At 36.2% G+C, this 13564-nt stretch overlaps 1 protein-coding gene across 4 annotated transcripts in view; it reads right to left on the bottom strand.

Moving 5' to 3' along the window:
* Positions 1-13564, bottom strand: part of Plce1 (phospholipase C epsilon 1) — a 371015-nt gene that overhangs the window by 250480 nt on the left and 106971 nt on the right. For all 4 annotated transcript variants that reach the window (XM_048801772.1, XM_015500030.2, XM_048801774.1 and 1 more), the window contains one exon: positions 10194-11754. In XM_048801772.1, coding sequence (XP_048657729.1) covers positions 10194-11390 — 1197 coding nt within the window. In that variant the 5' untranslated portion in view covers positions 11391-11754. The remainder of the gene's footprint in view (positions 1-10193; positions 11755-13564) is intronic.

Here is a 13564-nt window from a genome sequence, read left to right as displayed (position 1 = left end):
AAGAAGAGTTAATTTTTAAAGAACGCTCCAATGAGACAGACTTAAGAGTTATTCATGGACTGAATTAAACAGAGACATTCCAATATCTCTTACCACTTAAATAAATGCCCCCAGTCTTCAGTTAGAGGACAGCTTTCTGCTCATGACTCGTGGAAAGCTGAACCAAGGACAAATCTGACTACAAATGAGTTTCCTACCTTCTATACTTACACAAAATTATCAGTTTGTACAGTGCTATAAATGTTCTAACTACAAAACTATGAAATGTCCGTCTTAACACAATGCATATTTATGCTTACCTAAAAAAGCATTGCATTTTATGTGATGACTCTTTCAGTCATGTGACTACTCCATGTCCTAGCCCCATCAAGTCTGCTGCAACAGTTGGCAGGTGGTCAACATCATGGATCTGCAGGGAACATTAGTATGTGAGAAACGGCACAAATCCCTCTGGACAACTTCTACCAGCTGAAATATATTCATATGGCCACACCTAATGGCAAGGAAAGCCTACCAAAAGGATCTGGCTGTGGAACCAGTAAGAAGAGAAACAGGATTGTGATCAATTAGCAGATCCAGCCACACAAAACATCCACACACTTTTTCTAATAATCATCTATAATAGTAACTTACTCCTGGTATCTTAAGATCACCAGCCCACTCTAATATAATCTTTAAATAATACATGGAAGATAATTACTCACAGAAGGGGAAAACATGACATTTTGGGGATAGCAATGATGTCATTTTTGCTTTATTGTTTAATTAGTATTCAGAGGAAACCTGTATACTTTGGAAAGACCATATATTTTAAAGGAAAAAGGTTTCTTATTCTAGAATTCAAAACTGAGTTTTACAATTGTTGCAGTCCCTACAGATTTTTCTCTTATCTCCATTCCCAATTCCCTTTGAATTACCTTCCTCTACAGTAGTCACTTGAAAGTACAAAATCTAACTTTCTCAGGCTCATCTGAGCCTTTGGATTTCAACTGGACCCAGGTATGGCCAATAAGGTCTATATAGAAACATGCTAGAGAGTTCAGAGAAAACCTTTTCCTTCCTGAAATTGGCACTACTCTTTCTTCTCTTTTTATTTCTTCTTTTGCTGTCAGAAACACAAATATAATGGCTATAGCTTCATGGTATTTTGTCACCATGAGGGAAAGGAACAGAGAGCTGTAGAGAACTCAGTCCTGTGAATCCCAATACTTTTATCCCTATGACCATAAAACTATCTCTGTCACAGTATTGCTGCTAAAATGACATACAATGAACATGTAAAATAATGAAAAAGGATGCCTTATTAGTTTTTATTCTTAGCCCTGCATAAACACCATCATATGTACATATGCTATCTGTACATAAAGAGTACATCCATCCATAAACAATCCTGATGGCTGAACTTTTGATATAGAAATAAATAAATAAATAAGCAGAGCCAGAGATATAGTTCAGTTGTAGAGAACTCTTCTGGCATGTACATGGCCCTGTGTTCAATTGCTAGTGCTGCAAATAAATAAATAAACTAAGCATATCATTTTCTTTTTAGTCATTATTAAATCATTACAGTGAAATTTACCAACTCTTATTTATAGATAAATATGAAATTCATATCTGTGCATTCTTTCTATCACTGATTTGTGGTATAAAATATTGAGGAAAGGTGGACTTTCTTTTACCTTAAGAGAAAGAATACAAATGTGTTTTTGAAGTCTAGTAACAAATAATTTTGTTTCCTATATACTCATCTTTTAAAAATTAAAGTATATCTAAAACACTGTTTTCCCTCCAAAACTGGAAATTGTTAACTTAAATTTGGAAAAATCAATGTTTATCAATCTACAGTCTAAATTAGTTTGGCATCACTAGTAGTCTGATAACCCAAGAAACATTGAGAAAGTATTCCATGTATTCTAGGGATAAGTACTGTCTAGCTGAAATTCTCAAACAGCAAATTGCTTAGTAGAATGTGTGGTGTAGCAAGAATGTTATCCAGGGTTTTAGGAGGCAAAGGGATAAATATACACTTAAATCAATCCTTTATATTGTCCTAGACTACTTTTATATTTGGTAAAATCTTAATATTAAAGATATAATCCTTCTTAATTCGTTTTTTAATATTTCCAAAGGATGTTATACTGTCTTTGCCTTAGGGTATAATTTAGTATGAAACTCATATAGCAACTTATCATTGTTCCCATAACCAATTCATTCCATATTTCTGTTTCTTCCAATAGCCACTCAAGCAATTACAACTTTCATATTAATGCTTGCATTCAATAAGCTGTTATTTTACCATTTTCCAAAGAGCTCAGAAAAATTTTGAGTTTGTTCATGCAACCACAAGTCACCATGTGTGAAAAGGTAGCCATTATATTGCCGGGAGTCTAAAATCTTGAACATTCATAGGCACATCTTGATTTCTAATATCATCTCCTATAACTTACTCCTTTTCCTTAATATCCACTATGCATCTACCATTTGCCAGCTGTTGGTGTCACAGAAGAGAATAAGGAGGCCTTGTTTTGGCTCTTTTGGGTTGACCATTCCAATCTCATTTTAAGTACTCAGTTCCCCAGCACATCACACCCTTCTGGCCTTCTTGTTCTCAGTGATTTAAAGACTGGAAACTCATCCTTCAAGAGAGATAAAGTGAATGGTCTTTCTAAAAGGTAAAGTAGCTTTATAAGTTCTATTGTTGAAGCAGAGCCCCCCAACAGCAAAGATGCACTGTTATCTCTATCTAGATAAAGAGTAAGTCATCCTCTCTCCCTTCCCAGCACCCATCACACAACCCACCAAATACTTTACTTGCTCAGATCACAGATTTTGAATTTAGAAACCTTGTAGTTGTGCTGAGAGCTTGAAAAATGTATTTAATATTCTGAGTCTCAACATTTATTATGAAACTAGGACAGTAACAGTAGACATTTCAACAAGATCTCAGGTAAGTTTTAAAAGACAACTAAGGCCATGTGCATTAAGACTAAGCATAGAAAAATAAATGTATCCCTTAAGCCCAGGTTGTACGTTTTGGCCAATAGACAGCTTGGTATAAAGAAAAGAGAAGGGAAAATACAAAAATAATGAAAGGGCAGTAGAGTAAAAATGAATCTAAAGAGTGGTTTTGTAGATTGACTGGAATATGGGAACAGAAAGAAGAGCCTTGTGGAAAAGTGGCAAGTATAATTAAATGCGCAAAAAAAGATATTCATTCTGGAGACAATTCTCTGCTCCCCATTTCACTGACCAGGAGAGGTTTGTGGATCAGTCAGAATTCTCCTAAGTGCTTTTTCTATGAAATTTCCTGACACCCTTTTGTCATAGCCACTTTGACCCATCTCCACTCGAATTTGCATCCAATTAGAATGATTCCTCTAGGAAGAATAGCAAGATTTTCTGGCATTGTGAATAGAAAAGAAGGAAGATGATTTGGGAAGAGAGATTTAAGAACATTACAACATATCCCTGAACTGTTCTGGTCAGAGTATTATCATTTACTTTGTCAATAATAAAAGGGAGACAGTGTGCTAAGTTTTTAAACACTGTGTTCCCTTAGGTTGGGTGGAGGTTTACTCTAATAGCTGAGCATTAAGAGCTTTTTAATGGCAGTTCATGAAGGAATGCTGAATGGACATTTTAAAGTTTGATTTATATGGTTTTGAAGTTCCTGAGAATACTAACTTTCAAAACAAAGCCATTCCCAAAACAGCAGAATATCATTAAAATTCCTGGGGTTAAAGACAAAGTTTTCACTGCAGAGACAAAAGTAAAAGTGGAAAAATATATAATGATACACGAGGGCATTTGCAACTGACCTTTAGTAGAAAATGAACTGGTAAAACTGAAAGGTTCGTGTTTTGTGTTGTTTTAATATCGTGACTACACAGTCTGTGGGCACAAAGGTAAGCAAAGGAAGTAGGCACTTTTGTGGTGTGATTATGAATATTTGGAAAGGCTGTTCTTCTCTAAAGTATGTGCCTGACCTCAAACATCTGGAATATCACAAAACAGAAAATCCCCTTTTACTAGTCTTCTAATTCTGTTTTTTTTTTTTGTGGTGTGGTAATTCCTTTTTTAAATATAAACATTCAAAAGTAAATTTATTTTAAGAAACTCTTAGGTCTTTACAAAAAAATTGAAATGAATTTAATCTTGGCTTTCCTGCTAACAACTAGGTGAGAGGGAAACAGATGGAAGGAGGAATAGAATGAACTTTGGCGTAGACTACATTAGGTTGTGATAAAAATTTAAGCAGGAGAAGGGCCTCAGGGCAGCTTAAAACTCCTGAAGTGGGAACACTACAGGGAAAGAACGGAAAAGCAAGTGTAGGGAAAGTCAAGTAAAATATGAACCCCCACAACACTTGACTCTGCATGACACACTGACTACATACGGTATCCACTGTAAGCATATCATAACAAATTTTTCATTCTTTTGGAGGAATATGGCAAATATGGGAAAAGTGGATCCACACAAGCTTCCATGGCAATGGTGAAAGTCCACGTGGAAGGCAGCAGTTGACTGTCATAAACTCTGAGTTATAGCCTTTCTTCTGTGGTCTGCAAGGAGGCCACAAGTCTTAAAGCCAGTGGTTTTTGGAGGCACAGTGTCTTCACACAACACTTTCTGAAACAGGAGGAGCGTTGCCGTTGCCTTGCATTCATTGTTTTCACATGGGCTGGAAAGTCCTGATGTGATATCGGGCAACAGAGGTAAGAGAGTGAATGCTATTAAGAAGGGGAAAGGCGTGACTGTGGCCTTCAAAGGGCTCAGAAGTTCAAGAAAGCTTGAAATCCCAGAACCAGACTTTGTTGTCTCCTAACCCAGTGCTTACCAGCCAAACATTCCCTGAAGTGATATAAAAAGCTTGGTCATTGTCCACTATGCTGATCCAATAATGAGCACACGGTTTTGAAGAAAACAAAAAAAATTTATTGCTTTGCTAATAAAGGAGAAAGGCAATGGACTCAGGTCACAGAGGCTACCATCCTAACTGCCAGGGAAAACACAACACTTAACCAAGGGAGACACAAGGGCTCTCTTATAAGTATCATTATCAGTACATCTAATTAATGTTTAACTTACATCCTTGGGAGAGTGTTTCTTTGGTCTTATGTAGTTAATGGAAGAATGTTAATCTTTCTTTTCTCCATGGTTGGGGAGGGGAAGAGAGAGAGGAGGGAGGACAGTAAACATGTCAGTTTTCAACTAAGCTATCAGGGGTCGAGCAGCAAGGTTTATATTCCAAACACGAAGTGGATCCCCATTAACATGAAAGGGGCCCATATTAAAGAAGAATTTTAGAAAATGAGCCAAATGGATTAAAAAAATGTGGCATTTATACACCATGGAGTATTATGCAGCACTAAAAAATGACAAAATCATGGAATTTGCAGGGAAATGGATGGCACTAGAGCAGATTATGCTTAGTGAAGCTAGCCAATCCCTAAAAAACAAATATCAAATGTCTTCTTTGATATAATGAGAGCAACTAAGAACAAAGCAAGGAGGAAGAGCAGGAAGAAAAGATTAACATTAAACAGATACATGAGGTGGGAGGGAAAGGGAGAGAAAAGGGAAATTGCATGGTAATGGAGGGAGACCCGCATGGTTATACAAAATTACATATAAGAGGTTGTGAGGGGAATGGGAAAATAAACAAGGAGAGTAATGAATTACAGTAGATGGGGTAGAGAGAGAAGATGGGAGGGGAGGGGAGGGGAGATAGTAGAGGATAGGAAAGGTAGCAGAATACAACAGTTACTAATAGGGCATTATGTAAAAATGTGGATGTGTAACCGATGTGATACTGCAATCTGTATTTGGGGTAAAATTGGGAGTTCATAACCAACTTGAATCTAATGTATGAAATATGATATGTCAAGAGCTTTGTAATGTTTTGAACAACCAATAAAAAAAAAGAAATCTCTCTCCAGAACATCTTCATAGAGTTTTGTTCTATCTGATATCAAATGAAGGAACAATAATCTTCTTTTGGTACATTTCAAGAATGTAAATCATCCTCCCCCATATATGAATTCAAAATATTTACTCTCCTGAAGATAACCACAGTAGCCAGTCAGAGGCTACCCAGACAAGGAATCTAGGGAAAAATACCCACCAACAAAAGAATGGAACCCCAAATCTTGGTGAATTTACAGCATAGAATCCCAGCATTCATGGGAAACTTGCTTTATCTTAAGAAAACATTTTAATGGAAAAAGCTAGAGATGCTGAGTACATAGACAAATTGTTAAGCCAGTTCAGACCCTGCCAATGCAAAAAATACCCACCTTAGCCTCTTTCTTACAAAGACCTTTTCCTTCATAATATAGTATTAATAATAAACAGACTAAATTTGTCTCCAAATACTCCAGTTGGAGGGAAGGCCAGCAAACCTGATTGGCAGGTTCCTCAATTCACCAGCATTTGAGTGGGCTTCCAGGGTCTCTGAACCACCAGCAAACCTAGGAACATGTCCACATCCATGGCCATCCGCCAGACTTTGAGATGGCCAAGCACAAACACAAGAGGGCCAAGAACAGAATGAGCACTCAATTCTCAGCAATAAGCCAAGGTTTATATCCAGGACTGCACACAGGAAGTACAGAGGGGAAAATGTGGGAAGAGTCAGAATAAAGTACCTAACAGCTTCTCTTATTCATCAGTTGGTGGGTGAATGCTCTCTGGTCAACAAGGCTGGAGTCACTATCAATACAAGTACGTTTCCAAACTGCTTTGCTGCTTCTGGGGTATACCTTAATAGTTAAGAATGCAGACTTCAGGGTTAGACAAGATTTTAATCCTTCTACAAATCTTATTCAGAAATTACTGCTAAACATTCTGCTTTCATTTTCTTCATTAACAAAATAAAAAAATAGTCTTCATTTACACTATTAGGATTAACTGAGAAAATAATGTTCCCAGTATAATTCCTAACATATAATAAACACTACGTTTATATTCAAAGTAATTGTATTTTATTGTGTCACAATTTATCAGCATGGATATTTAATATAGCTGATGAATTCCAATTAAACACCACCAAGTGTTTATGATTATTAGATTATCTACGTAGGGTTTGAAAAGAACAAGATAAAAACATAATTACCGATTGGTAAGCAGATGTAAAACAAATGAAATGCTGACATACAGGGTCAACTTACCACAGTATCATTTCATTCTATTAAATTGTCTTTACACTAAACTTTATAAGAAAACTAATTTTCGGAAAGATGCTAATGATTCCATGGCACAGTATTAATTAGTGACACTAATAGCAACAGACAGTTATAAGAAAGGTGAAAGAATGTGTCATTTGTAGGCTTCCTCCTGGAGCACTGTATTGTGAAGACCATTGCAAATTGCTGATTCTGCTACCCACCAAAGAGGAACCAAGGTACCAATGCATAAATGATAAACTATTGATAAACTATTATGATAAACTATTATTTATATGTGATATATATATGAAACTATTCTCAATATCCAATGTAAGTAAGACTTAAACTATAAATATATGTGCGTGTATGTGTGTGTATATACATATATATATAGTTGAACCATACTGAATTCCAATGTTGAAAGAAATAGTTGAACCATATCGAATCCCAATATACTTTGGATATCAGTGGAATGTAAAAGTTTCATTGAGTATGCTATATATTTGAAATAACTATTCACTCATTTAATTATTTTTTATTGATCATCCTCCCTATGAGGTACTGTCTTAAACACAGAGGAAGAGATATGGATCAATATGTTTTGAAACACTTTAAGAACTATTACCCATAAATATATTTAATGGATAATTATGAAGTAAAAAAAATCAACTTTTACATGTATATGACTTATTCTGGGAGATGATTTTTGGCTAAAAATAAATGAATTATACTTTAGTTTATATAGTTACTGAAATGATTTTTTCTGTAAAAATATTCTCAGTGGTAGTAAAATATTAGTCATCTCTAAAATCAGTCATAGGATGTGATCAGATAGGACACCTTTCACAGATGTAGAGATCTGTGCCCAGTGGCTAGCAATCTAACACATTTTTCTCATTCATTTTTTTTTCAATTAGGAAAATAATTACATTTGCATAGTGAACTTTTCTTGACCTTCTCAACACCTCATGGCTCATTGATTTAGATACTTTCTGCATGCTGTTGACAAGTGATTTGGGAAATGTGATTCAAGTCCTCCAGGACATTGTTTCCTGCTCCTCTGTGGTTTAAAAGAGAAAGGGTGCTGGATGGGATGAATTCCTCTTGTGAATCTGTAATATGTCACTAGTTCATCTATTCTTATCAATGTTGAATCAAAATGTAAATAAAATACAACTACACCCTGAACTCAGCAAACTCTATACAATAACACAGGATTAAACAGTCACCGGGCAATTCTAAGTAAGTTACATTTAAGGTTCTTGTAAAGACACATGTTATGTGACATGGAAGCCACAGACATGAGCTGCTCAGATTAAAAAGTGGACCAGCCACCAATAGGAGCAGTCAGCTGAGAGCTACCAATGCAGCACCTTCAGAAGCCATTCTGGTATTTAAGCTAAGGCCATGACCTTTGGCAGCTCCCAGAACACAGATGAGCCTGATGATGTACTAGGAATTTGGCCATTTCTGCTTAATGTTAACTCATTCAGAGACAATCTTGTGCCAAAGCTTCCTGATGAGCCAACTGAGACTCTCTGAGCAGTACCACAATCTGAGGCTTTTTCTAACGCAATCTCCTCTTTTTCTTTCTTCTCCTTCCATACATGGCAGATCAGTATCCAGCTCTAGCAGCATCCCTTGCCTACTCTTGCTCTCCCCCTTTTATTTTTCACAAGTACTTTTCTCCAAAGAATCTCTTATACAAAGAAATCCATATTGGGTCTAATTCCTATAGATATTCTGTTTTGTTGTTGTTGTTGTTGTTGTTGTTGTTGTTGTTTGTTTGTTTTTTACATATAGACCCTGGTATCTAAAGCAACTATAGAGTGTCAATGGTGAATTCAAATAACCTCTAATAGTGGGGTTGTATTTAGGAGGACACATATTGCTTATTTTACTCTATGCTAAGACAGCTTCCCTGGGGTGTTTTCTTTCTTCTTCTTCTTCTTCTTTTCTTTTTTTCTTTTTTATTTTATTTTTTTTTTTTTTTTAATAATTTTTATTTATTTTTATTGTTTAATTTTCGGCAGACACAACATCTTTGTGTGTATGTGGCGCTGAGGATCGAACCCGGGCCGCACGCATACCAGGCGAGCGCGCTACCGCTTGAGCCACATCCCCAGCCCCAAGAGCGAGATTCTTAATGAGGACAGACTATGGACAGAAATCAGAGCCTGGAGATTTGGATGAGAATTTTTAAATGAATCTTTATTAATCTCAAATGGAAATTGAGCATTTCCTTCAATTATGAAAACAGGCAACAAATCTAAATATTGACATTTAGGTGACTTGTAGCCCTAGTTAGCTCAGGACTGAGGGGTTTCCCAGGATGGAGCTTATAGTACTCAAATTGAGAAAGTCCCAAGCAAACCATTCCCTTCTTACATTCATCACTATTTTAAAATTATGGTAGTTACCATATTTCTAGACATCACTATTTAGTGTGTTAATAAGGAAGCACTTAAGTTGTCATATCACAATTTTGAAAAATTTATAATCTGATCAACATAATTACAGGATTTCTATTTCATTTGATGCATTTAAAAGCAGTGTTCTAAGTCCACAGGTCTCATCAGTTTGTCAAAGGTCTGAGACCACAGCAGAAAAATTTAAGAGGGAAGAGACAGGGACCATTGGTTGGAAAAATATAGAAACCCAGATTTAAATTCCTTTACATCTGGAAACCTAAAAACAACAATGAATTACATCATAGAAGGGGACTCAGACATTTATCTCCAAAGATAGCCAATGAATGGAGGCATTTTTCTACTACCAGAAAGCTCCCTAATTCCTCCACTCTTGTGGATACATGAACATGTGTTTTGTTGCTTACTTACAGTGTTACAGAGTTGACTCAATCTTGATAGCTACCAATTGGAGTATCTATTTTCCAACAGCTACAAATGCTCCCACTAAAAATTGTAATTTGACAGACTTAATATTTTTCATGAATTAAGACAATGGAAATTTGGATTTTGAAAAGATCAAGTTTAAAGAAATGATCAAATAAACTTGAATTCTTACCGGAGACCACAGGGCTTCTGACAGACATCGGCCCCCACTGTGCCTTATCTCCACTGTGGGCAGAGGTTTCATGACTTTCCCACAAGGCAGTGAGAGGCCATTTCTTTTCTGATCAATGTAATTCCAAGCAACCAGTCCAATGTGGCCAGAAGGCAGGGTTCTCATGATTGCTCTCGTCCCCGTATACACAGATTTCTTTACTTCCCTGTCATTTTTGCAAAATCTCCTGACTAACAAAGTGGACCGTTCCTTTTTGCTTTTAAAAAAGTCTTCTTCAGTATCTTCACAATTATCAGGGAAATCCTCAAAATGGCTCAAAAAAGTCTTAGTAGGTGCACTTTCAGTGAAATCCCCCCTGCAAATGCTATCACTAGAGCATATCACGTCATCCTTCTGGCCTGAACCCTCAAAGCAAAGGTATTTATGATTCAAGGTGTCCCAATGATCACACTGCAGCTGCCCATTCCTGTTATCACAGTTTTTTGCCAAGTTTACCAGTTTACAAGTATATGCTGTGTAATCTTGCTTTTGCTCCCCCGTAGGAAGTGGAATGCAATTTCCACAATCGTCCAAAATTAAGTTTTCTGATAGGGTATGGAAAGCCTCTGACATTCTTCTGTCAACTTCATAATGAAAATTAAATACTGCCATGTTGCTGTCAGGCTGCACTCTGTGGGTCTCGATGGTCTCAGAGTGACTTCCTGAAGGACTAATGCTCATGGGAGGTGTGTCTATTTCCAGTTTAATTCCAGGGAACACCTTTCTTTCCAGTGGAGAAGGAATTCCAGTTTCCAAACACAGGCCTTCCTCCGTGACAGAGTTGCACGTTTCATAATAGTGGCTCTGAGGCAGGCCACGCTGATGGTTTCGCAGAATGTTGTTGCAGCTAATGTTAAGGTTTTTCACAGAATCTGGCATGCTTTTCTCCCAGCACTTTTCGTTGCTGTTCTCATCACTAAGCATTTTCTCCCTTGCTATGGAGAGAACATTAGGCAAGTGGCTTCCAGAAGATTCTTCTTTAAGTTTGTTCTGTTGTGAGATGGTATAAGAGGTCTGCCCAGCTTGCCTGACAGTATGTGCCTTTGGAATACAGATGTCAGAGTTTTCATTATTTTCATCTAGGGCCACCTGGGCAGACACCACTTTTTTCTGAGTCACAGGGATAAGAACGGAAGCTGCCATTTCTTCAGAAGTCATCTTGACCAATGCAGTTTTCAGCTACTGCTGTTGCTCCTCCCTGCTGATCATGTCAAGATTTCCAGAAAACGAGTGATTGTTAAAACAATATCAGATCTAAACAAGTGCTTCTGAGAAACGTGATGACTCCTTTCAATTAAGTACATTAAAAGCCAAATAAAATTTCCCAGCTATAATTTCCTATTATGAATATTTTATTCTAGATCAGAGTTTTAACATGGAGATAGATTTTCTTTCCTCTGTTATGTGGAGCAAAAAAATTTAGAAATTTAAAAAATCTGAAGACTTTCATTCAGGATTACATTCTGCAATTTCTGGTCCATCATTAACTTGCAGTGATTTAAAAATTCAGCTTGAATGTGTCCTGTAAGAAAAGAGATAACATCAAACAATGTGGCACTGAGCATGTTTCCAAAACTGAGCTCATAATTCTAAATTAATACAAAATATAGTACAATTTTGATTAAGAAGTTTTGCAATCAAAAGAAAATGTTTAAAAGAAAAAAAATGGGGGGATAGGGTGTTTAAACATTTCAGAACTTCTGCTTCCAGCCAAAATGGAATAATAAGAACCAAATTTATTATCTCGCCTTTGATAACTAAACAAATTGATGTGGGTGAGGCAAAGAACAATGGTTTTCAGACATTGGACAGGAAAAACGGAACAGTGATCTCTGAAAGAAGAAAAAAAAATGAAGTAAGCCCTATAAAGGCTCGAATTTATTACTTGGAGAGTGTCCAAGCCATAGGGCAGGAAAAGAAACTCAGGTAGAACCCAACAGTGTACCTGAGAAGAAGAGAAAGAGTTCAGACTTCAGGAAGGTCAAGGAAATAAGTAAAGAGGAACAAAAAATAAGAATGACAGCAGACATGTCATCAGAAACAATGCAACCCAGAGGGAAGTGGAGCAAATCTTTTAAAGTACTGAATTTGAAAGAAAAAAAAAGAAACATTGTTAACGGAGAATTCTATACTCAGCAAAAAAATGTGTTCTGCAAATGAAAATGAATAAAAACTTTTGCAGACATACACAGCTGAAAGAATTCATCGCTAGTAGACCTTCACTATAAGAAATGACAAAGACAGGAACTGGGGTTGTGGCTCACTGGTAGAGCGCTTGCCTGGCATGTGTGGGACACTGGGTTCAATTCTCAGCACCATATTAAAAAAATAAATAAAAAGATGAAGGTAATTGTGTCCATCTACAACCCCCAAAACACACACACACACACACACACACACACATATATATATATACACATACATACATATACATATACTATATATATATACATATATATGTATATGTGTATGTATGTATGTATATATATAGTCAAAGACAGTCCTTTAGGCAGAAGGAAAATGCCAGATAGAAATATGCCTACATGTAAAGTAACAAAGAGTCTGAAATGCTAAGCATGTGGGTAAATACATTTTTTTTCTCATTTTTTAAACAAGACAATTGTGATAGTAATAAGATCATTGACCATTTAAAACAATGAATTGTGGAGTTTATAACAAATATAGAAGTAAAATATATAACCAAACACACAAAGGTCAACAGTGGGGAAATGGGGCTAGACTGTGACAATGTTATTCTCTACATGAATCATTATACTATTAATTAAAGTTAGGCTGTGATAAGTTTGAAGATACATATTCTAAATTGTAAAGCAACCACTTTTTTAAAAGACGCAGGTAATGAGAAAAAAATTAGTATCATAAGAAATTTCTATTCATTTTAAAGGTCAGAAAAAGAAGGAAAAGTGAACAAAGAACAGATGAGATGAGACAAATAGGAAACTAAAGGTAGATTTAAATATTTCAAAAAACTACTTTAGGCAGTATTTCCAGCCCCTCCCTCAAATATAAACATTTAAATTCCCGTTTCTTTTAAATAAGAAACTAATCACCTGAATATCAAAACAATTCCCCTGAATATCAACAGACAATTTTATAAACCTTTGATTTTGAAAGGTATTATTCAAAAACTAGTTTATCTCATCTTTATTTTCCCAATACATCACTGGACCCTTTCTCCACGCTAGGTCCTGTGCTATGGGCTGGAGAGCTAGTACCTGCTAGCAACCCTACTAATAGAGGGAAGATGAAACAATTTCCATTCATCTGAGGAGGTGCAATTATAAAGGACATACAAGGCACTCTGGAACCAG

The sequence above is a fragment of the Marmota marmota genome, unplaced genomic scaffold (assembly GCF_001458135.2).
Source record: "Marmota marmota marmota unplaced genomic scaffold, marMar, whole genome shotgun sequence".
Classification (NCBI taxonomy): Eukaryota; Metazoa; Chordata; class Mammalia; order Rodentia; family Sciuridae; genus Marmota; species Marmota marmota.
This window is presented reverse-complemented; position numbering and strand designations above follow the sequence as displayed.